Below are 25699 nucleotides of genomic sequence, written 5' to 3'. Positions count from 1 at the left end.
GTGAAGACTCACAGCACTGGTATTTTTATTGACACCGACTTCATTCCAGTTCCCTCGTTCTGGGTTATTTTTTGTGGATGGTACCCTCCAGTCGAAATCAGATAAATTAGCTGTGAAGAGCGATGATTCATGGGATGGTGCCAGTTGTCATATTTGGTGAGGATAATTGCAGGGCACGCGTGGCGGGCTGTGCCACTCGGCTCGGCGACGCAGGTGGGTTGGCAGGGAAAAGTGCGTATTGAACTGCACATCTGGCCCCGACGGGGGCTGAAAACCTTCATTATACCCTCTTCAGAATCGCCGAAATCCCACACCACTGCCAATTTCTGCCTGAAATCCCCTCCAAGCTTCTCATTCCCTTTTTTCCCCCCCAGACAGTTATATTTAGCGAAAAGTGCGATTATTTCTCATTTAGAGCATTTTTTTTAATATATAGGTTTTTCTTTTTTTGATGGACTGTGGATGGGCCACAGAAGGAGTCGGTGGGAGAGATGAGTCTGTGTCTGGTCTTTGGCAATTTGACTGCATTCATGGGCTGTTTCAGCTTCGTCCTACTCTACAACACCCTCCTGCAACATTGCATAAGCTCAGAAATGATGTGAAAGGAGCCAATGTTCAGTGATCTTACTCTGTCACAGGCCATGGAAAGCCGGGTTTTAACTCCGCTTTAAGCCTCTGTGCTTTGTGATTTCCTGCGCTTTGGTAAGCCCTTTTGCCTGGTGGGCCGTTTCCATTTGCTAATATCAATAACGCCGTTAAGTAAAGATTTTAATTAAGCTATCGCGTAACCAAAGTCCTTTCAGGTCATACAAGCATGGGGCCGTTTGTCTCTGAGTGGCGTGGGACTGGTTCCCAACCCCCCTGCCCTGAGAGAGAGAGCGAGAGAGACAGAGAGAGAGGGAGAGACAGGGGGATAGAGACAGGGGGGATGGGAGGGGGGGGGCGCAGGAGAGAAAGGGAGAGAGCGTCAGTCTGTAACAAGCGCATTGTCTTGGAGTTAATTAGATCAGATTTCCGCCTCTGCGCCCCCAGTCTGGAAGCTGACAGTTCAGTAAAATGTTCCCTTGTAAGGTTGGCCCTCTTAGGAAAGGGGGCAATAATTCATCATTAGGATTTCAGAGTCCAGGTGCAGATGAGAACTGATGGAGCCGGCAGCGAGGCAGAGCCAGCGCACTCGAGGAGGAAAATCTTATCTGAGGGCCAATTCCCCAGCTCACACCCGCGATAATTGAGATAATATTGCTTCAAGAGTTGTTTAATGATTAAAAATCACACATGCGGGAGGCCCTAAATTGGGGAGCAGTGCAAGTCTGGTTGCAAAGGGCCAGCTCACCCCCCCCCCCCCCCTTCCCCTTCCCACCCCCCCTTTTATTTTTTGTCCTCCATGGAATGACCCCCACCTCCCCTGTCCACTTCACGCTCGCATCCCATCTCCTTGCTTAAAGACAGACTGCAACGCCGGGCCAAGCCGGCCACCGGAGACTGAGACGCCGCACTCCAGAAGAACGTTGTTTAGATGCAACAAATCATTTGTCTGTTATTAACCCAGAGCCTGTAATTATGCAGATTGCCATAGATTTTCCCTGGGCCGGGGAGCGAGATTGAGGGTTGCTCACAGCATCGGAGGCAGCTGAGGGCCGGCTATGCATTACTGAACTTGCCACATTTATCATGTTGACTGATGGCATGAGAAGCAGGTCCCGGGTCCCGGTGGTTAATGTAGTGGGTAATTAACTGTCATTTGCCTAGTAATAGGCTGATGATCAATGGTTTGTGTGGAAACAAATTCTAATCAGGTAGCTGATAAATGCACGCTGAGGCCGGAGCAATTGAAGTCAGAGGGATGGAGAGAGGGGAGGGGAGGGGAGGGGAGGAGGGAGCCGCTGTCAGAATTTCAAACGTGTTTGGAGGTGGCAGCACTATTATCCCCCCCCCAAAAAACAGATTAGGGCCCCCCCAAAAAACAATGTAATGTTTAATTTGTTCCCCTTAATGTTCTTATCCCCACAGGTAACCATGATGGAGATTGTGCAGAGGTACCTAATGCAGATTTCAGTGTGTTAACTTTAAGCGACCACTGCTAAAAACATCTCTGTACGACCAAGGAAGGGGAACATTGTCTAATATTTAAGTGCTCAAAACTAGTTCCTGTGATAAATTTTCTGAGCGTACATCCATTACTGTTTGAACGGGACAGTAATTTGATGTATTTTGTGGTGTCTCATGATATGATAATCACAAAGGGATCACCTCTGTGTTATGATTGAAATTCCATTATATGGATTTTTCAGCACAAAGCATTTATCAGCATTGTTATCCATTGAGATGTCACTGCTTACGCACTACCCAAAAGGGCAGCGTTTAATGACTTTGGTCTAGCCGTGAGAATGAACTTCATTTTTGGGGTCCAGTGGGCAAATGCTTTGTGGAATAATTTAATTGGTGTCTGTTCAGAAATGACAGAATCATTTCATTTTTCTCTCATCAAACGGACAGACCGATGACCATGCCAAAGCTCAACCATAGTTTCAAACCATTTTTTTTAATCTAATGAGGAGTCATACAGTGGGGGGGAGGCATTCCAAAATACAAAATAATTGGTACTCAGGAAATTTCTTACAGCTTCTGCCTCAAATAAGCACGCACTTCAATCTCTCACCGCAGCCTTTGGTATCCCTTTTAAAATATATGGTGTTAGGGAATGGCAATTGTACACAGCATTTGTCAGTGCTACTCCCACTGTAGTGACAAATGCCTCTCCTGTCCTCTGCTAGGCCCAAAGCCTCTCCTCACTAGAGCTACTGCACAACATCAGCGCACCTTCTGAACAGCGATGAAAAGGAAACATCAGAACCAAAACAGACACAGTCATTACTCATTATCATTCAATAAAGATAAAATATAATAACAATAAAAAAGGAAAAAAAATAGGTTAATAAAATGGAAGGAAAAGCCAGAGGAGCTCAGTCTTGCAGGCCTTTAATGTCCTGGCTGGGTATCATGTTCGAGCAAGTGCCTTTGAATTCATTACCAGGGAGCCGCTTTTAATTTGCTGCCTCCCTCGAGAGCCATTAGCGTCTATGGCCTCAGACCGGTGATGCAGGGAAAGACAAGTGGCAGGTAGGCCCTATCCATCTTCCCCCTCCCCCCTCCCAGTTTTGGGTCGAGGGACGGCGGCGTCTGGAAAACTGAAGTGTTTGGGGGGCCCCGGACGAGCAGAGTGGTCGGAGCGGGGCTCAGCGAAACGCCGTTCGTGGGGTAGAATGCATCAGCTCGTCTGGCAGCTCGGCTGGGACGTGGCACACGCCAACCCCAGCTTGTTGTGTTGAGGTAAACCTTTGAAGATTATTATAAAAATCGCTCGGTTTTAGATACACCCGCTGCTTCTTAGACTTTATAAATGGTGTATTTTATTTGAGCGCCTTGCTTTTTCCGGCGAAAAAAAATTCAGCGGCAGTTTGAGGACGCTCAGGAAAAAGTTATTTGTTTCTCATTAAAACCCGACTGCTAAAGTGGCACAGACACGCTAACGGTACTTCATGAAATATACAACAAAGGAAATAAAGTGAAATGGGAAGTAAAAGTACACGGTGCAAGGGCACAGATAACGGCTGCCTCATTTTGTGCAACTTAAAAGAATCTACCCACGTTAAACGGGGAAGAGATGAACCAACACTCATGCAGAGTAGCGGGGCAAAGTGAGATGTTTCCAGAAAAGGCGGAGTGTCTGCTCAACAGCACAACACCATAGACCGCAGATAGAATTTTCTTAAAACAAGAGACTCATCGTCTCCTACTCAGCATCCTTTTCCAATGTACCTTTGACTTCATTTATTTCATTATCAATTCTGTCATGATTTACACATCCCCCCTGGAAAAAAAAAATCTCTGGTTTAGCTGAGACATGAAATTGTTTTGTGAGCACTCGATAAAGATGTTTTTATTAACAGCGTGACAGACCCATCCAAGGCAAGCCTTTGCCATTGTTAAGAATTCCTTTTGTAAACCTGCCTCTGAAATGTTTTAATTCCCTGTATCCAGGTGGACCTTAAAGCAATGATAATACAAAGGAAAGTTATTTGTTTTCCTTCGCTTTCATCCCAGTCGGGATTTCAGTTGCCCAAGGCAAGGTTCAGCACTAAAATGTCGTAATGAACTGAAATCAAATAGACTTCCACTGTGGATGTGCAGGTTGCAACACAGCTGTGTTCACGTTATTCATGCTCACTCTTCAGCCATATTGTTAGACTGTTGTAACTCCTGCTATACAATGACACAAAATTAAACAGTTGTAGGCTGTTGTTTCTTTTTCTTAGATGCTTCATGGTACTATGATACTATGATTACGTACGCATAATTTGTTGAGTAACTGCCGTGGAGTTAGTTTGCATTGTACGCACTGAAACTTAAATGCTTTAATCTTACTCAGTGTTGTAGTCATCACTGTTTTTCCGAGGCAAAGCGGAGACTCAGATGCACGTTTTGAGTCTTTTCCAGAAGTTTCCACCACGGTTGTGCATCCCTGCACTTTGGCAGTGTTGCCCTGAAAGCAGCTGCAGCAGTTGCTTTTGAAAGTGAACGAATTTGCTGGTGACTAAACAAGATTCAAGGCCATTTCCTCACACTACAGAATATGTGCCCAGGGTGTTTTTCTGGGTTCTGCCCTCAACTATTTAAAGCAAACACTGTGACATCTCTTTCCCAAAGCTTTACTTTAAATGAGTAATGGGATGAGGGATATATGTAAGAAATTACCCAACAGTACCACGCTGTATAGCAATTTAGCCAGACAGCAAAGAGTGAAAACTTTGCATTTTCAGTTTGTCAATAGTATATTGATAACTGTAAACTGAATGTATTATTGTACACTGTGTGGTGTTACATCACAATCAGAGGAAAAGCATGGCATTTTGAATCAGGCAGATTCGCATCAGAGGCCTGTGTAGAATCAGCTCAGGGCATGAAATCCAATAACACCTCTCCTGTTCATCTTTCCATCCACCAACACTGTCCTGTGTGCAGGAGAAAGTTGCCAAGAGACCAAAGTAAAGTGTGTTTGCTCATTATATGCCCTAAATCCATGACAAAGTTGAAGTACACAAAGTCTTCTCTCAGTCATTTTTTAAGGATTTCAGATCAATTGCACGGCTTTGTGAAAAATCAACATTACCTCCCTTGCATGAAGAAGCCTGTGGGTAACACACATTTGCACTGAAAGAGCAGGGATGGAAAAGACAACACAATACATATCTATATTTAGACAGCTCAAAAAAGAGAGGCCTAATGCTTTTAATTAGGTCTGCACCATTCCGTCAGATTAACCCTTTCTGAATCCCCGTTACCTCGTCCGAGAGAGATCCGTCACTGTCCGTCAGCGCGTTGACGGAACCCCTTAATTCAGCAGGTATTTATGGGGGCGCACTATCGCCGTTCTGCCTTCGGGAAACAGACTTTCTGAAGGTTAATAAACGACAGTGCATATCCTAGTCCCGAGATCATTTATCAGATTGCCATCTCAAAGAGTTACAGACTTGGAGAGTGGCATGCAGTTTTATCATTTTAACAACGATGGCAAAGCGCCTGGAGAAGTTGGCCTAATAGGTTATTTTGTTATATGATTTCGTTATCAGATTTTTTTTTTCCCTTCAAAGCCTCGGTCACACTACAATAACAGCCATGAATCCCTGATGAATAATACTATTAATGTCTGAAGAACAGCACACAATATCCTGAGCAAATCACACCCCACCCCCCCGCGCCTTTCTGAGTGACGGTGTTGGTCGTTTCAGCAGGGGCTGGCGTTCGAGTGTTTGAAGGCCTCTGGTGTCCAGGCTAAAGTGTTTTTGCATTTCTGTCCCACAGGTTGTTCGGTGTGACAGGAAACTGCGCAGCCTGCAGCAAACTCATCCCCGCCTTCGAGATGGTAATGAGAGCCAAGGACAACGTCTATCACCTGGACTGCTTCGCCTGTCAGCTCTGCAATCAGAGGTGGGTGGAGCAGCGTGAGGCCACACCCCTTATTTTTTCTCCCAGCCAATGCATGGGGGCAGGCTAAGAACAGGGAGGCGGAGTCAGAAACAACAACACACAGATGTCCACATCTTGCCAACTGCTAACAATCAACAGCAAGGTTGTGACTAGACGTGTGAACACATCACAGTTTACTTGTGAGAATGTTTTACACGCACACATCCAAAATGAACACACTTGTAAAGGCAATTATAATTTATACGCATAGGCCTGTGTTTGTGAGTGCTCATACAGTGAGATGGGTTATCAGTGAGGCTGCTGCTTCTCTCAGCAGCACAGTCGTCTCATTACAGAGACACGGCAGCGTAAGATCCGTCTCACCCTGTTCTCCCCCACACCTGTTACTAGTCTCTGAGAGGAGAGCGCTGCAGAGTTCCCGCCGTGCAGCCGCACGGTGCGAGCAGGGAGACAGAGGGGCGAGGCCGGGGAGCGGCTCTGACAGAATGAAAAAGAGCGATCTGTGTCACGGGCAGGCGTACGAGGGCAATTCCATCTCCTCAGACACACTTATCGCATGATTTATTCTGTTTATCGGTTTTGGATTGATGGTCTCGGCCTAGCCCCCCGGTCCCCTCCCTGTTCATGTGGCTCTGGTGCTCTCCCCTGTGGTTATCAAACAGAAATGTATAAGGCATCCCAATCACACACACAGACAGGTTTCTTTTTTTTTTTGAAACGCAGATTAGTAATGATTGAATATTCGTCAAAATAACATCCCTTATCTCGTACGCTGTGTACACCAATGTTCTCAGAACGTGTTGTATGTTGTTGATATTTCCCCTCTCCCCCCTGCTGGTAAGACATAATAATATTCCTTCCCCCACGATTTTGATTGGCGCTTTGTTTCACAGTGATCCCTGAAGCCAAAAGGCTGCTTCTGAGAACATACTATTATGTTTTACAAGGCGCACAACCGCTCGCTGTTACGCGGCTCCATTTTCACGGCCAGCTTTTAACAATAAACCCAGGACTTGTGCTCTCACCATTACCCATAATGCCGTGCGCCTCTCCCCCTCCTCAAAGACAGGAGCTCATACGTTTCAGCTGCTCTGCTTCGTTTCTCCCAGAGCGCACTGGCACCACATATCTATGGAGCTGGTTACGCACAATTAGCACCCGGTTATTGTCTTGTCACTTCAGCCCCCTACGCAAGACAAACTTACCTAATGCAAGAAGTCAGCTAATCTCCTTGAGACGGCCAAGGCAGGGCCAATTTTGTTTCTCCGAATTAAAACCCACTCAAGCCGGGTAAGTCTTTCCGTTTACATTAGGACAGGCGATCGAGTGTTTAATAAAATCACCATTAGTGGGGTTCACGTGGTCGGCCACAGCCTTCCAGCTCCGTCCAGTTGCCCATCACAATTTCTTTGACGATTGCTCAAGATTTATGGCCGGGCTCTGGGTGTAATTGGAGCTGTTTTGCAGCCCGGAGTTGCCGGCTAATACGTTTTGGAGCTTCCTTAGAGTTATGCATACCCTAGGACACCTTCAGTACCTCTGCGTTTTTTAATATACAAGAAAATGTGATGATGTCATGTGGCACAGGAGCTGGTTTTTCCCCCCAGTGACGTGACATACTGGTTAAGAGAAAGGCATCAGCGAGGCATTATGCAAATCCCCTCCCTTCTGTCACCTGACGGAGGGGAAATTCATCTGTCAGCAAAGCACAGAGGCATTATCCGCACACACACACACTCCTTAACTGACCTGTCATGAGCGCTTTGTTGTTATCCAGCAAAAAAAAAAATTTTTTACAGCCTTGCAAAGTTTTATAGACACCCAGAACAAAGAAGGGTGTGCGGTTTGCCTGATAGGTCCATCATAATGAAAGCTCTGAGCTCCCCTGTTCCACTCTTTAGACCTCATAGGCGCTTTCATTAGTAACCAGAAAATGAGGAAGCCAAAACCTGCCACCAATCTCAAGGCTCCGTCATTGCTGGATGTGGAAACGGCACACAGAGCACTCTCAGTTCGAGCTGACAGTAAAGCGGGTATGGCGGCGGCGGCGGCGGTTTGCGCGACCGCCGCATGCTCAGTGCCCTTCGCGGTAACAGCGGGGCCTTCACGGATGCGGGCTCTCCCCGTTTTTTTTGTCGCAGGCACCAGCCTGCTCCCGCGCACACCCATGCAGCAGCTCCCATCTCATTTGAAAACCTTTCAGCCTCGCCAAACATTAAAGGGCCCCCGCGTTCAATAAAGCAATCTAATCCATCTAACAATTGGCAGAGATCTCTCTCCCTCTCCCTCTCTCCCTCTCTCTCTGTGGAACATCATTAGAAATTTACTATCTGATAAACAGAACTGGTGATCGGAGGTCGCCAGGGTCGCGCAGTGTAATTATGTGCCTTTTCCGCGGGTCAGCTCAGGCCGACAGCTGCGTTTTGAAGGTTAAATTGCTGCAGCCACATGTGTTTCGTACCACAAATCCCTCGGCTGCTTTGTTTGTGAACGCACCGCCGCAAAAGTACAAATGCAGGAAACCAAACTCGGTGGCGGTTATTATGTACTTCATCAAGGACTCTTTGCAGAGGGCCGAGATGTTATCATATTACTCACTATGGTTACCACCTGCTCCGTCCTGCTCTGTTAAATAGGCATGTTTACTTGGGGAAGGGGGGTTGGGGTGGTTACAGGTATATGTGTCTACCAACCAGTAGTATATTCCTAAAATGATAGTGAGATGCGAGAATTATACCACTTTTCCTGACAACTTTTTTCTGCACATCTTGGATGTCTTTGATGAGAGACATTGGTGCAGAAGAGGCATTTGCCCAGATTTAATCTAACTGCGCTGCTGATTCCTTTAAGGACTGAGCACATACAGTGCGCATAGGGATATGTCCAAAGACTTCTTGGTATTTAGCCTCCTAAATCATTTTTTGCCATTACCTTATTAAGAAGTGATTTTTAAAATATACATCTACTATATATATCATATTGACATGCAGCGGACATGAGACCAACATCTGGTGACAAAAACAATGTTCATCTGGAGAACCCAGTGTACTGTCTTTGCAGGCCAACGCCAAAGTAACTGGGAAAAACTCTCGATTCATGAACGCTTCCCGTAATGCTGCTTAAAGTAGCCATCAAAAGTGAAGCACAAACTGCACTGCAGGCACCCTGAATCCAGGCCACTACACACGACGTGCCTTCCCCAGCTCCCCTGAGCCGGCGGGCGTACGGTCTGTGCTGCATCCAGCTCTGCCCTTGTCCCACATGGTTGCGTCGGCTATGAATCCAGGCAAGAGGGGATGGATCTTCATATCCATCCCGTCCAGAGCTGTTTTCGCCCCCGTACCTTAACCACCACGGGGGGGGAAAGAGATGAGACTGGAGCAGGCCCTTACCCACAGATCACCCCCGCGGGACAGATAATCGATGGGTTGTCGTCCGGTCTCATCATCAAGTCGCCGCGGATCCAATTTCCCGGCGATGAGCCCGGGCCCCGCGTCCGCGTGGGGGGCCCCTGGGAGGGCTGTCTGCGGGCCGCAGCGCCGGGCGACAGGGCGACAGGGTAGGGGAGGTCACCGCGGTTAACTAGTGACTCAGCTGGCCCGGACCAGGCCCCTCTGCCTCAGAGACTGACACCTGCAAGCCAGCCACAAATTGGGCTCGGTCTAAAGGCCTGCACTGAAGAAAACACGCTGCTTCCGCCTCTCGAAGCCATGCTTGGTCTTACAGTTGGCGTGAGCAGCCTTACATTATATTATCCCGCTGCTGATTAACAGGAACAGAATGCGCTTTATTGATCCCCATGGGGAAATTAGATTGCCGCCAGCAGCAGTAGTAGCAACGGTATCATTACAGCATGAAACCATGCAAACACAATATCAACAACACGTGGAGGCATTAGGTTACATGTGTAAAGCAACTCATCTACTAATAAAAACACAGAACAGTTAATGTGACCATCTCACTTTTACTGGATGCTGTAAGCTTATTTTTTTCATTTAATTGGCTAAGAAGTAGAGCCAGTAATATGGTGATTTTGCATTAAGTGCACTTTTTTTGCAAAAAACAGTACTAAAATAAGAATACAATACAGTAATTGTTCAAATTTAGACAGAGCGCAGAATAATTATCTGGTGGAACAGCAGAGTTTCGTATGCTACTGTTCACAAAGACCCTAATAAAGATTTATAAAAGCAACATTATCTCTTAATGTTGCTTTATACAAATGCTTGTGTTTAGATGCTACCAAAAATTATCCATAACAGCACTATTGCATCACTCCATGCAACCACAATTACAGTGTCAGTGCTACAGCAGAGTACATCTGATTTCACAGAGGCTTTGGTGTGACCAGGTACAGGAAGACAGGACATCTGCAGGATTTAGAAACCAAGAAATTTCACGTTACATTCGGATTATTAACTACTTCAAAGCCAGATATTTAGAGAATCAGTTGAGGTTAGTGTCAGCAGTTTGATCAAGGGTACAACAGCAATGCTGCCAATACAAAACCTGGTCACCCCGTATTGTTTCACTTATCACAGACACAGCCCGCCAGCTTTCTTAGTGCCAATCAAACTTTGTTCTCCCTCAGTCTCCCTCATTCTTTCTCTCTCTCTTGCTCTGTCTTTCTCTCACTATTCTCCCCCACTCTCTCTCTCTCCCTTCCTGGCTACAGAGTAAATACTTCTAATGGCTTGACATACTGAGTATGTTTTTGATCACCCAACAGCTCTCTGGGAAAAAAAAAAACAATAACAACAGCAACATGCTGTTACAATTAAGCCTCAGTGTTGTAAGGCCAACCGTTTTTTTTCCTTCTTTTTTTATGAACTGAACGGTACCCTAATGGTAATTAGATCTGGTTCTGCAAAGACATTTTTTTCCCGTCTTTGTGACAAACTCCCACTTATTTAGCAGGAGAGGAAAATGATTACTCTAGTTAACATGTGCCTGCAAGGCAAGAGCCCGGCACAGCCATACATCTGGAATTGGGCCACTTGGCATTCAGGGTAGAATACATGTCCTTCCTGCTCTCACACCAAGATGGTTTTTTATGACATCTCCAGCGTTGATTTTGGGGGGTGGAGGGTGGTTAAGAAAAATGACAGAATGAGAAAAAGATGCAATACCCGCATGAAAACCAGATTTGACAAAAAACTTTTTTACTGAGGCGTGGTTTTTGGAGAGTGCAGAGTATCAGTAAATTGAGGGTGAATTTAATGGGATTAAACCATATGCAAGTCCGGAGATCAGTTTGAGAATAACTCAAGTCCTGAAGTACTATCGTAACGTTTGCCCGTCGTGTGGTCGAGCAGAAAGAAAATTTGTTAGAAATGGGGTCTGACGGTTTGAAAGCAATATCCTAGTTATGATTGGAACACTGATAACACACATGCGGGTGACATTTCAGGGAGCCGAAACAATTTGGCTCCATGAAACAAGCAAGCAACAGGGGCAGTGGCCAGCAGCAGTGAGAGGGAAAACAGGCTGTAAATAAACAGGGCATGATCCTATTAGCCAAGATGGAAAAGGGACAGACATTGTGTCAGGGAGGACAGATACTAATGGATTTTCAGAAAGTGTGTATCATTTAAACAGGACATTTTTATTGGAGTGACTGACACCATTATGTTAAGCAAGGCTATGCATCTTGTTAATCACTGTGTCAACAACCGGAATGGTTGAGCCTCACGGACATGAGATCTTGTGCGATGGGGGTAGGTAGAGTTTGACATTGGTGCATCCAGCTCAAGTTTGGAGGAAGTTAAATTGTGAAAAGGAAAAAAAAAAAACAGATGTTGACTTAGCTCTGTGCCCAGGTTTTCCTTCCATGCTGGGTTTGTATTGGGTGTGAGCATTAAGGAACTAAAAGTGTTAAAAATATTATGGTTAAATTCCGTTTTAATTTCACCCCGAAGGACTCGTCAATAGGGCTTATTTTGAGGCTTATAATTGGCGAGGAATCAGGAGGAAAAGGAATATAGCCCACTACATTTTTCCGACAAGACGTCCTTAATCCAGCTACAAGCAGAAAATAATTGCCTCTAATCTGGAGATCATGGAGCTCAGGTATGGCTGTGCGGGAGCCGAGGGAAGCTCCCCCACAGCTACGGGGAGCACCTTCCTCAGGTGGACTGCGAGGAAAGTCAAATAAAGGCGAGCCAAACGTCCCCCGGTAAACAATATCGCTCGCACTCAGACCTTGTCGAACTCTTATTGCAAATAAGATAAGCAGCCCGGAGGACAACTCGTCAGGAGTGTGTTCCGTTAAACGTAATCTCAGCTCGACCGCTGCAGAAAAGGGAAAAAAAAAAGAAGAAAAAAAAAAGGTCAAGCACGACTTTTCGCCTGCTGAGCAAAGGAGGAAAAGGTCCGGTATGTTCTTTACGTAACGGCCCCGGGAACGAGGGGGGGGCCCGAACAACGGGGCGAAGCCTCCAGCGCAGCGCTAATGAAGAGAGGTTTGTTTTCCACCCTCTCTAAATGCACAACCTTTTCTCTCTCTCTCTCCCTCTCTCTTCCTCCTCAGGTTTTGTGTGGGAGACAAATTCTTCCTGAAGAACAATATGATCCTGTGCCAGACGGACTATGAAGAGGGACTGATGAAGGAGGGCTATGCTCCCCAAGTCCGCTGATGGCCCCCACCCACACAAACCCCCATCACCCCCATACCCCAACCCTGACCCCTACCCCTGAAAGAAAGGAAGAAATACAGACAGATAGACAGACAGAGGACATGCAGTCAGACACCAGAAGCACTAACTTCTTTTTAGCATTTGTCCCACATGTACATAACAACCCCCTCCCAGCCTGCTGTATAGAATAGCCATAGGGACTGAGTGACATTTGGTTGGAAACTCCACATGGGTACAGAGAACAGAACTGAAGGGGAAGTTTTATATAGGGATGAGTTTTTGGCTGTTCCATTAAATCTACCCTCCCTCCCGCCAACACCCCAGGTCCTGCCACCAACACAGGCCTTACAGGGACCATACCCCAAACCCCCTAAACCCTCCACACCCTCCCCACCCAAACACTGTGGGATCCCTCTCTCCAAGCAACAAAAAAAAACAAACAAAAAGAAAAAAAAAAAAAAAAAAAAAATCATAGCACCGATTGTACAAATGTGTGACTGCACCGGCAAGGGGGAGATAGAGTCTGGCCTCCGTCCAATAGGATCTCAGGTTGAACGGGGGGGGGGTTTCCAATGGCAAGCCGGCGGGGTCAGCCTCCACACTGTCCGCTCCTCTTCAGCCATGTGTGATCAACTCTCTCCCTCTCTGCTCCGAATTGGTCCTGTATCAAGACTGGGATTCCAAATGCACTGGCCAGTAACCAGATGGGGCGTGTTTTAGTCAGAGTCTCCCTATTCAGCAAAGCTGTGCCTGCCTGCCTTCTTCATCTGGGAGGTCATGGTCATAACGCAGGACCATAAGTGACTGGACAGAGTCCGGGGACTCTTTTTATAAATATATATTAAGAAAAAAAAAAAAGTATTTATTTGATATGCTTTTAATGAATCTCACATTGTTATAAAGCTTCATTCTCACAATGCAGATACTTGAATTGAATCGCTATGGCTTGTTTAAACTCTGGCATGATGGGGAGAAAACGTCTTCAGAGTGTCACTTTAGTACAACACTGTCAGTATTAGCCAGATCTGCAGATGCGGTTGTCTTGAGGGGCACGCAGGGTTTATTCTGCCAGAACCCACCTTTCACTGCGTGAACCAAGCATGTAACAAATCTGCTGTACAGTGTGCTTGGTACCTGGGAGTAAACAGACTTCCTGGGATTAATTTAAAAAAAGGAAAAATATACATTTTTCAAATCTTTCCAGCAGCATATCCAAATAATTTCAGTCTCCAAACAGATAATTGTGTTAAGTGATCATCGTTATTGTATTGTAATGACGCGTTTTTGTTTTTTTTTTTTTTAAGCGGAAACAGCCCTCTGTGCCCTCTCAGACATAGCTTGATCAGAGGTGTGAGTGCACGTGCTTATGGGAAAATGAAAGACACTGTATTGCTGAACCAGAGTGCCCGCTGGTTCCTCTCAAAAGCTACTATCTTAAAAGAACGGCTGACTTCATAGTCAAAGGCAGGCAACAGTTTTGCGAAAATATGAAGACCAGTTGATTTTCCACTTTAAAATGCGGTTGTATATACAACTTTTTCTTTGCTTGCTATTGTATAATGATTTCTTTCTATGTGTCCCACAGCATGAGATGTTTATTTTTCAGACTACTCTTGTACATACTGTATTGTAATAATTTTAAGCACAAATGTAATACAGTTTTATTGTGTTACGATTTGTGTTACTGTGTTCTTTTTTGCCCTCTTTGTACTGTAAGTATTTAGTACAATCCTTGCTTGGGTTTGTTGTAAAATTGGCGCTTTCTGTACCGGGATATTTCACTGGAGCTGTACCTTTCTAGTAAAAGAGTCAAACAGCATCGTCCCGTCGATTTGATTCAGGTAAGGGTTTGGGAGAGGAAGGGGTGGGAGGAAACCAGTGGGTGTTGAGATTATCAAATGCCAGAAGAGCTCCACTTTTGTGACAGCACAAAAGAAGCTGGTTTTTAAATCTCTTACGTGACAAGCAATTTCAGATGAAGTCAAAATCAAACTCAAAGACTATGATGCGCATTGTGAAAGCTGTCCCCATGTTACATTTTGTCTCCATGGATACGTAATAATTTATTAACCCTGCCCTAGGAGGTTCTGGTGGCTTCTGGTGAGCTACAGGAGGGTTGGTCACGCCCCTTCATGATTATTCATGACAAGCCAGCAAATCAGATCATATTTAGATTCAAAAATGGAAGAGAAAGAATTTTTCAATGTTAAGCTCACATAGCCGAGAATCGGGTTGGCAAAAAGCGTGTTCTTCTTCAGCAGTAAGATCCATACGGCACTATTGGAGTATAATGAGAGCAACCCTGCGACTACCCCTGAACCTAATCTCAGGCCTCAACACCTGACATTACCAAGAACTTACCTTTGAGGAGCAAATTAGAGAAAATATTATATTTTTTCAGTACTCACAATACACCACAATGGGATTTCAGAAGTTGCTGAAATTAACAAAATACACTGTGTAAGTGAGAAATTTTACCCTTGCTTAAATTTATTATGCAAATAAAAGACTGCACATTGGTGTAATATTGAATACAGGCCTCAGTCACATGTACCGGGAGAGATCCCCATTGAAGTTGCCTCAACACTACCTTAGTTCAGTGCCACATCTACTGTCATTTTTCACATTCACTGTTAAGAGTATAGATGAAATTACAGAAGTTGTACCCCATCAAAGAGATCAAATCTCAGACCTTCAGAACACCTGTTAAAACACCTGTATGAAATTTCAGTGCCTGCCTTCTCTGTTTGGAGACCTCTGACTCAAAACACTAAGGCATCTTCCTTTTCTAGACAATAAAGTAAAAGGGGATAGAGGAGGTATTTTATGGCAATTGCAGACCTTTTGGTCACCTGGACATCCTGTCACTGATGTCAGAGGAAGAATGCTTCCCCACGTCTCACCTCAGCATGTGTCAATCAAAGGCGGTGTTACTCTCAGTGCTCATAAAGGGATCTCTAATTCATCTCACCTCCTATCTCTGCAGCAATCTCTACACCCTGAAACATGAGTGGCTGTATTGTACAGTGCCGTATTCCACTGACATGAAACCCTATAGTAACTACAGTGCATACAGGAGCCTCACAATTACAAAATGTGACTCACCATTAGTCACTGTAACTGAGGTGTGCAGATCAATTTCATCTTTACCGCACATGTGTATACATTTTTAACAATACACCGAGGTCCCATTGGGACTGTTGCTGGAGACTTTATGGCTGTTGCTCAATATTTTTTAGAATGGCTAATGGACCATGAATAAATCCAGACTTTGCCAAACTGAGGCCCATCAGATCTGGCTGAGAAAACTTCTGAAGACTCAGATCACGTCACATAGGTTTCACTCCACAGTGCCCACCCTCATGGTCTTAAAACGGCCCTGTCCCCCCCTGTCCCCCCCCCCCCAAAAAAAAAATTGCTTTTCATTGTTCTTGGCAGATTTTTTTTATTTAAAAAATGAATGTCTTCATGTAAAGAGAGATGGAATACACAACCTTTTTCCGACAGAAAGCTGCAACGCTGGGTGCAACAGTGGTATATACACAAAGCAGACCACCAGCACTCAGAGGGCTCGAGCACAATCATTTTATGAATTGACATTCTGAAATTGTTTTGACCTGATGCACTCCTGTTTTTACATCCTTGGCTTAGGTACCGTAAGAGCACAAGCCATTTTTATCTTCAATTGAAAATGTATATTTCTTTTTGGATTCGCTGTCACGACTCAGGAACTCAATTGCCTTACTGAAAATAGAGGCAATTCCTCTCTAATGAACTTGGAACATCAGTGGTGACGTCTCAGAGTTAGGTATACAAAGGTCAAGGCAAAAAAAAAGGCAGTATGCCAAAACCAATGAATCCTTTAGCTGCATTTTTATATACAAACACACGACTGCACATCTTTGAGGAATATGACATCCATTTTGTGGTTGCAGCAGAAATCGTAGGCAGCATGCAAACTGTGTTACAGTATCTGCAATTCAGACATTAAAACATCTAAGAAATGTATTCTTTGTAAGATTGTGGTCCTGCCCCTAACCTATATTCAATGAGCTACACATGAAAAGCATCATCATTCCAGAAAGAGGAAATTTAGGCAACTTTTTCCCTCTAATAAGAGCCAGACAATGGGAAGTGTCCTATGAAGTTTGACGATAATGATACAATACTGAAGGCGCAGAATTTGCAGACTAATTAAGCTAATTGAATTTCTTTGGCCTGGAGCAAGAAGAGGAAAAACCCTTTGATGAGGCTCGGGCTGTTCGAAATCCTTAAGCTGATTGCTACAATCAATCCAAACAAGGAATTCAAACTTAAAATGAACCAGCCACCGTGATCAACATACTAACCGTAGGCTTATGGCATTCTTTGTGATATTTTGCCTGCAAAGGGTTGGAGGGGTCATGTATAAACCATCAAGTTCATGCAGATTCCCTGCATCGATTAAATGGCCATTCCATGAATGTGCCAGTCATGTTTTTTTGCATCAATTGCTTTAATTTGGTGTTGTCCGCGCTCTGGTGTGCAGTGATGCAGGCATGTTTCAAATGGGTTCTCTCTCCACCACAGCCTTAAAACAGCAAGAAGGACATCTTCCCCCACCTCTGCCGCAATCTCTGCACCATTAAACATATGTGAGCACAGGCTTATGCACAGTGGCTTTTTCCAAACAACAATGCGTGCAGGAGCCATTCAATTAAAAAATGTTACTCAGTCATTTTAACTGAGGTGTGCAGATCAGGGGATACCAGAGTGTCCACTATGTCTGAGGTAAACAGTGCCCAAATGCTCTGATCCAGGACAGGTTTAGCCAGTTATAAACTTATGCCCAACCCAAAAGGAAACTGATCCAGGGTCAGCGCATCTCACACAGAGAGGGAGTTTTAGTATTTGCTTCTGCTCTAATGTAACCCGATGCAGCCCATTATGTGGCCTCGTGGTTGCAAACCACAGTTTCATTCCAGAACCTTCCATTTGAAGTGCAGAAAACCCACCGTGCTGGAAGACCCATGTCTCCTGCTTGGGAGTCCTTAAACATTTTAACCGTGGGATGACGCCGCTGCCACGGGGTGTTTCTTTCCTGAATTATTTTGAGTTATGAGATACTTCAAACGCATGTGCAAGTAGATACAACAAAGTGAGGGTGGTTGTATTTTCTTTATGTCTACATTCAGTTTCAGAGAGATGAATCTATTTGGTTAAAAGGGCCCTGTTGTGGTGGGCGGATAAGAAGTGAGTTATGGAATAATCAAAGTGGTATGTATAAATCAGTCGGAGAAAGAGACAGATTTGGAAGTCAGGCAGAACTGAGCCTGGGAGAGAACCAGGGAATCCTTTCTTCAGTCTTAACAACCACTCACATTTCAAAACTTTAAACCATTTAAACAGGAAGGCAAATAAGGTAGCAGACTGTGTCATTTTAATAAGGAGCTTCTCAGACATTTCGGTCAGAAATAACCGAGGATCAGTACACAAAGAAATCAAAAATTATTACAGGCCAAAAGATATTCAGCTACCAAGCTGAAGTAACCAGGTTTTGTCAGTCACAGGATGTGTTTGGAGGTACTGTGATAGAGGAAGAAGGCTGTGATTGGTGGCCTACAAAAGGTGCAGGACCATAAACAGGAGTGAGAGAGGACTAAACATGCACATCCAGGTGAAAAGCTGCAGATATGAGGCTTTTAACAAGGCTTCCACTGATCCAGGGAAGGTACCGTCAGTGTGAACACACTGTAACTTTTTGAGATAAAGCATGGTATTCAATCCCTTAAACACATTCGCCCCAAACGTGGACTTCACGATGCAAATTCTTTAGACCAAACAAATTCACGCGGTTGCTGAAACGGACAGAAAATGTGTAATTGAGGGAAAACAACATGACCCTTGCTTAAATGTGTTTTCACTCAGTGTTAAGAGCGACCCCAAAATCGACAGAACAGAACGGAGCCCTTGATCACCAAAATAAAAGACTCGCCAAAGAGGGAGAGAACTGGAAGGCAAAGCAGGGATACTGCGTTTTATCTGAGGAGCTACTACTGCGGTACACGCTCAAAACTCACAGGGCGTTTGTGGGGGATGATACTCAAAATCTTAACTCTCATCCCCCACAGCAAAGACAAGCAAAAAGGGAAGTATATCTTTCAACCGCAAAGGAAAACAAACGGAGTCCTCGGCAAAATAGTCATTAAAACCATTTAGAAAAAGCATTAACTGCCAGCCTGCGTTTCGTTAACGGCTTCATTCCTGACCCCAAAGTTAACGTTGGGTGTGTGGCAACCCAGCGCTCTCGTTTGGCAAAGGCTCCAGGGGCGAAAATAATGATCTTTGCAGACATACCAATGTTATCTGAACCAGATAACGCCATTTTAATGACTCCTTATCCCGCGGCCCTTAGAAGGGAGATGGGTCTCCAGCAAATGTATTCATGTTGTTGGGTCATGTTAAATTAGGTGTTTGTCGCTGAGATAATGGACTTTTGTATTTTGGGCTGATTTGAATGTGCCAGCCCATGGAAAGCACCCCTTAGAGAGATTATTCAGCCCCTCGATGATGATTCAGAGGGCTTGTTCCACTGCTACCATTCCAAAGATCATGGGCTGGTATTGCCTATCATCTGTGACATGATTCACTCTCGCGCAGAGGGAAAAAATAAAAGTGCAATGAGTGCAATTAGACAGATAAGGAACGCAGCCCACAAACTCTGGAAGTTTCTCTGAAATCATGCCCAGCCACAAAAATGTATGGAGCGACGGGGTAATCCTGAATCTCTCTCCCCCCTTCTCTCCCCCTCTCCCTTCCTCCCTCTCTCTCCTCTCTCTAACACCCTCTCTTTCTCTGCCTGGAATCATCCATCTACAAATTTAGTCCAAAAGTGTTCTGATCATGAAATTTTTCCCCCCTTCCTCTGAATTCCAGTGAATGGTCTCCCCGCTCAAATATATAATGACAGCTAAAAAAAATAGTCATCACCATCACAAATTTTCAGTTTTCTGCCAGTAACATCATGTAATGTGTTCACTTTACAGAAACATATGAGCATTTTGTAGATCTTAAATGTACTTAAACACTGTAAAAGTTATGAGTTTTCCAATACATCATGCTACAGGAGGTGGGAAAAAAAACATGAAATGAATGCAGTGGCTATGAAATAGCAGGAGAACATCTGAGAAAAGACAGCAGAAAGCTGAAAATGCAAATGGTGACATATTGAAATCCACTGGTATTTAACAGTTCCGTAATCAAATAAGAAGAGGTTTTATAGCAATCAAAGAGATGAAAAACGCCTCATGGAAACACTATTAAAATGCCATCAATTGCTTAATATGCCACAAATACATCTAATATTCTAATCCGACCCGCTTTATTGTTGATCTGCAATTTAAGGAATGCATTATACGTTATCGACACACAGGAATCTGCAATGTCTGATTGCCATTACCCCGAATACACTATATAGGCATTGCAAGATGCAAATGATTCAGGGAGATAGGATCCAAGGGAGATTTAGAGGTTTAGGCCTTTAAAGTTTTCCTTTTGATGTAACAGAGTAACCTCTACCAGATGCAGAGGGCTCTGACTGCCAGTGAGCGGGCAGACGCAGCTGACTGCTAGTGCCAGACAATAGTTCTTAAGGCTAAGGCTTTAGGGGGAGATTTAAACATAATTAAAAACAAAACGTCCTTTTTAAAACAGCCCAAAAAAAGGGCGGGGGGGGGGGGGGGCTGTGTTTTCAAAACAAGCATTCACAAATGCATTTTAATCACTTGCATTTAGGCTTGGATACCGTCTTCTTAAATGTATGCATTTGTAAATGGTTTCTCAAATACATGAAATACAATTTAATATACAGCGCAACCCCAGCCCTGGCCTTAATTATGAGACCTGAGGAATGAATTCTGTAGGCAACAAGGACACACAACAAGGTTTGTAATCTCACAACCGAGAAAGTTCTACAGTTGAATATCTGATGCATGCTGCATTTTTGTATGCATTAAATAGACCATTCAATGAATAATGATTCGAAAAGCAGGGCCCACATCCGGTGTGCTTCAATCTCCAAAATGAGCAAAAGGTCCTGGTGATTCGAGGAAATGAGGACCTGTGCTGTGTGCTATGTAAATGAATCTTTGTTATGATTTTCTGAGTGTTCATATTTGAAGGTTACATCTGAAGGCATGTGTTGTGTTGTCTTACACTTATATAATCATACATACATATATGTATACATACACATTTTATATACATACATATATATACACACACAAGCACACATACACACTCACACAATTTTATATATATATATATATATATACACACACACACACACACAGATATAGAGAATGTAACAAGTCACTTCATGCTACAGAAACCATAAGATTTCCAATGCTATGAGTCATTCAGGTTTGAAAAATACTGACATAATGGCTATGTTCCAAACACCATGCACTATTTAAACCTAGGCTTAAAGTTCCCATTACATCTGACAATGATTGGAAGTAGTATTTATGGGTTAAAGTATTTCAGGAAATAAAACCATCCAAAATCCTTTAATCAATGTGTTTTGCTAACAGGTGAATTACTTGGTAATTCTGAAGCCATATCATGACATGTTTCACAAAGACTATTTTTGAAACCGCTAAACCATGAATCATTTACTCACAACAATACGTTAACACCGAATAAATTGTGTGGATTGTGTGAACAGTTATAAGAGGCTTTTCAAAGAGGATAGGCATTTCCCAGCGATGAGGCATACATTTTTTAAACTGACCGTCCTCATAAGCTTTTCCTCCACAGGTTTTTAGCTCCTTTAAAACCAATCCATCCGCAAATTATACATCAAAGTGGCTAAGATTCTTCTTATGGGGAAAAAAATCTTCAACTTAGAACTGAAAATCACAAATATGGAGCTGCTCAGTTTCTGGTCCGTCCTCAAATCACGGGGCATTAAAGAGCAATGGTACTGAAGGCTGAAGCATTACCTTCATCCGGGTAAAAGCAGGGCCTGGGCTGAAAAGCAGAGCCCTCCCTTGCCAGGAGCACCACTGTCCGCTGTGTTTACAACGCACCGCTTTCCAATGACCTAATCTCGAGTAAATTGGAAAGATGATTGTCATCTACAGGGGGGCAGCAGATTCGTATTTCACCTTCAGCAACCTTGCAACTGAAATGTCCAGATTATTCAAAAGGCTCATGTCCTCTCTCTCTCTCTCTCTCTCTTTCTCTCTCCCAGCCCGCCCTCTCTTCTTTTCATCTGAGCCACCATGTAAAGTAACGTTTTATTTTTGTTTGATAAAATAGCTAAGGAGACGTCTGAAAGGCAGTGTCACCCCTCCCCAATACCCCCCCTCAAATGGAAGATAAAAATAATCAAATGGGGCACATTTGCTATCTAAAGCCCATCGAGTGCAGCCTCTGCGTCAGCCCTAACGAGCGCCGTTTGTGTAAAAATAAAAAATAAATGACATCTCCCCGCATCGCTCCTGGGAAGCATTTGTTCTGCGAGGGTTATCTCGCACAAAGTACTCATTAACTCAACAGCACATAATAAAACAAAACATCGATTAATTAATGCGGAGGCCCCTGGAATCCCTCTGATTAGGCCTCGTCTGGGCTGAAACACAAGGTACCGTAGCAGGGTGTTTTTTTTGTGTCTGTAAACTCTACCTACACTCTGTTTCTTTTTCAGCCGATAGCTCGGAGGCACCGGTGTGATTAGTCCTCTAAATGTAGCGGCTTCGCTGGGAAAGGAGCAGGGGAGTGAACGGGGGAAGAGAGATGGCGGGGCCCACATTTCCTGACCCTGAAAAATCCCATTTCCCTCCCCGGACGTTCCGCCAAAGAGAGCCGCCCCGGCTCCGAGAGGCAACCGGCAGCTACAAACAATAAGGACGGCGGCGGCGGCGGCAAGGCAAATCTCCTCCAACACAAAGGGGAGCGCGGTTTGCTCATAATCGTACTGGGGGACGGCCCGGGTCGCTCGATAGCTCCGGCAAAACCTGTTCCTAATGACCACTCAGGAGACCGCGCCTCGCTGATCGACAGCCTCCTTTTGAAATCAGGATCCTGACAGTGCTGTAATTACAGCTCGCCAGCCCACCACAGACATCTGTAATCCCCTAATAGGCAGCAGACAGCACAGTCGGGCAAGGAGGACAGACCAGAGCCTGAAAGACAGGCAACAGACAACAGGGTCATCGTTCACCGTTAAAGAATGATCAGGGCCCGTTTGTTTTTTTTTTGTTGTTGTTTCTTTTTTTTTTTCTTCTGGCGGCAGTAGAGGAACTGTGAACGTGTGTGGCGCTTTTTCACCGATCTCCAGCCTTGTTATTGTGTTATTGTTGTGGCTGCCTCACTGGTGGCCATGTTCCTACTGCGTTGTTATGGCGACTGGGTTCAGCGGAGCGTTGTTTTTGGGCGAGTGTTCCGAAGGCTTGCCCCCGCGGATCGTGAGAAACGTTGACCATGCCGCTTCACCCTTCCCCGGAGCGGGGGAGCGGGGGGGTGGGGGGCTTTGCTTCTCACACCAGGAGGAAAACGTTCGCGGTATCGGTGGCTGCGACGCTCACATACGTCACGCGAAGCAGCCCTTGGCAGATCTCCGTCTTACGGTTTTATCTGCTGCATTTGTTTACACTAGCAGAGCTGTGAGAGATGTCTCCCCACTTTTCCCCGCCTCCATGGGTGAACCGTGCCCTCGTTCAGACTCAAACGCACACCCACGTGCTCTGGGACCTGTATCCACGCCGTATGTGGGCAGGAGAAATGGAGAAGGAGGAAGAAAAAAAAAAAAAAGATGTTTGCCGCTTGCATCCAAACCACAACTCAAATGCGCCAGATGAACAGCTAACTGCCTTGAGGAAGTCAAGGCCAGAGGACAATGCCTACGTCTCCTGGAGCTATTTTGGGGCCTAACAACTTGACAGAGCTGGCTCTGTGCATCTCAACAGCCTTGTCTTTATTTATGTTAGCGCCGCAGGTTATCAAAGCCACATACTTTAGTCATGAACCAAGAATGTAAATGCCTAGCTTTGCAGTCAGTGAAATGTACCAAACTATGGGTGAAGTGAGTTATTCTCTAGCTGGTGATTGTAATATCTATGTACATTCACATTTATTTGTTTGGCAGATGCAAAAAGCGATTCAATAGGGTGAGGCAAGTAGTCATAAAGATACTGTATCCTTAATTCCACCAGCACATGAAATCCAGCACAATTGTGAAAAACAACAGCACAAAGGGAATAAGTGCTGTCATAACGTGCACAAACTTAAAACACTACCATCGTTAGAACACATTTACCAGTGAATGCTTTACCACTACAAAAAGCTTAAACTGCCACCAGGCTTTTGTCTTTAATGCTTAACCTGAGATCAGTTTTATACCCGAATAGCTTAAAAGAGAAATGATGAGATGTGAATGTTGTATGTGAATGTGAATATGACCAATGAATTGTATGAAATTTCAGTAGTGAGCATATGCAATTATGATAAATACAGTACAGAAACCTACACAGGACGGCCCACACATTGTCCATGTACTAGAAGGCTTAAGGACAAATATACTTGATGTTCATCCCTGTGGAAACATCATCTATTTATGGATGCAGTAAAAGTTTAGATATAAAATGGACCAAGAGATATGTATACGAGTATTTGATTAGTATTTGTATTGGCTGGCTAAAGGGTAATGCTTGACGAATAACAAATATCACATTTTAGGAGGAATACATTTCTCATTTCACACTTCAGAAGATACAATCCAAATCTATTAAGCTACCAAGGTTCCCTTACGCTATAGGGGTCAGTGTTTTAGACACTAAACAGACAGTAGTGAGTGCTTTTCAAATGATGTTCCTTGAACATTCAACAGCAACAAAATGCCATTTTCACGACTAGCTGTCCTGCAGCTATCTAAGCACGATATTGTGTGGACTGCTAGCCCACTGTCACGCCACCATCTATAAGATACTGTATTCAGTTCACTGACATCGAATTACCTGCTCTGATTCGACTTGTGAGGCTGGTCATGTTACTATCTTGTTACTAGTGACATCATAAACTTGCACCTGCAGGGAGCCCGCAGCGAGGACAGTTAAGCCAGGAGAGCAGAGAGGAGTCCAGTCACAGTGTGAGCAAAATTTAACTCTGACCCAACAGCGCTGTTATGTTTTTACTTTAAAAACAGTCGTGGCGTGGTCAGGACTGACAGGGACCTTTAAGAATAATAACGAACAACACTTAAGATCCTGCTGGGTTCTCCTCCTCTGATGATCCAGCAACACGGTACTACTTTCTGTGTCATGCTCTATACGCTGTGATGAATTAAGTGCTTACATTCACAATGCCAAGAAGGGGTGAACTATGCGATAAGCAAATTATGTTTGAACCAGTGAATCAATTTTTATTGCTATGATAACCCCAATACTCATTAAGACCTGAAAGAGGTTGAGCAAATAAGTATTTATTATTTATATCCCTAGTGCAAGCCTTTTGTTTAATGACCAACCAATCATGAGGCATTAGCATGGCGCTAAGTACTCAATAAGCATTTCTGATTGTGACAAATACAGGCCAGGAGCACTGAAAAGAAGACAGAGGAGAATTGCCTATAGTTTCCTACTCAACAGTTATCAATCTAAAACTTCCATAAGTGTAAAAGCTGCATTTCGGGGGGGGGGGCTCTCCCAGGGTCAGGGCGGGTTACTGCTTTTTAAACCACAGAGACCAGTTTCCTCAGCACACTGGATGCCACGGCTCTCAGGAACATTGCATCAGCAGCATTAACAGGACGAATCTGATGAGTCCAATTAGGTCATTTGAGCTGTTTAGGTGATTTATGGGAGGCTCACAGGTCACCTCAGCTGCCGGTAAACAAGGGCAGATGAGGGCAAATTTATTTCTACGGAAGAGTACTTGGGTTCTAATTGGAATCTTCTCTCAGCTTTCAGCACAACACAGGTTCCCTCAGAATTTACCAACTGGTACTCCTCCTGCCTAAAAAAAAAACATCCAACCAAAAATAACGGGGCCTCAAAGAGTTAATTATCGGCCCAGCATTTAAGGGCTCAACCACCCAA

At 44.4% G+C, this 25699-nt stretch overlaps 1 protein-coding gene across 4 annotated transcripts in view; it reads left to right on the top strand.

The window, feature by feature from the left end:
- The window catches only part of lmo3 (LIM domain only 3), a 52167-nt gene extending 37959 nt beyond the window's left edge, over positions 1–14208 (top strand). For all 4 annotated transcript variants that reach the window (XM_036520348.1, XM_036520347.1, XM_036520349.1 and 1 more), the window contains exons 3-4: positions 5863–5988; positions 12518–14208. In XM_036520348.1, the coding sequence (XP_036376241.1) occupies positions 5863–5988; positions 12518–12623 (232 nt within the window). In that variant the 3' untranslated portion in view covers positions 12624–14208. The remainder of the gene's footprint in view (positions 1–5862; positions 5989–12517) is intronic.
- The last annotated feature ends 11491 nt before the right edge of the window (positions 14209–25699 follow it).

Source organism: Megalops cyprinoides, chromosome 25, assembly GCF_013368585.1.
Source record: "Megalops cyprinoides isolate fMegCyp1 chromosome 25, fMegCyp1.pri, whole genome shotgun sequence".
NCBI classification, from domain to species: Eukaryota; Metazoa; Chordata; class Actinopteri; order Elopiformes; family Megalopidae; genus Megalops; species Megalops cyprinoides.
Note: the sequence above shows the minus strand (reverse complement) of the source record. Positions and strands in the feature narration are given on the sequence as shown.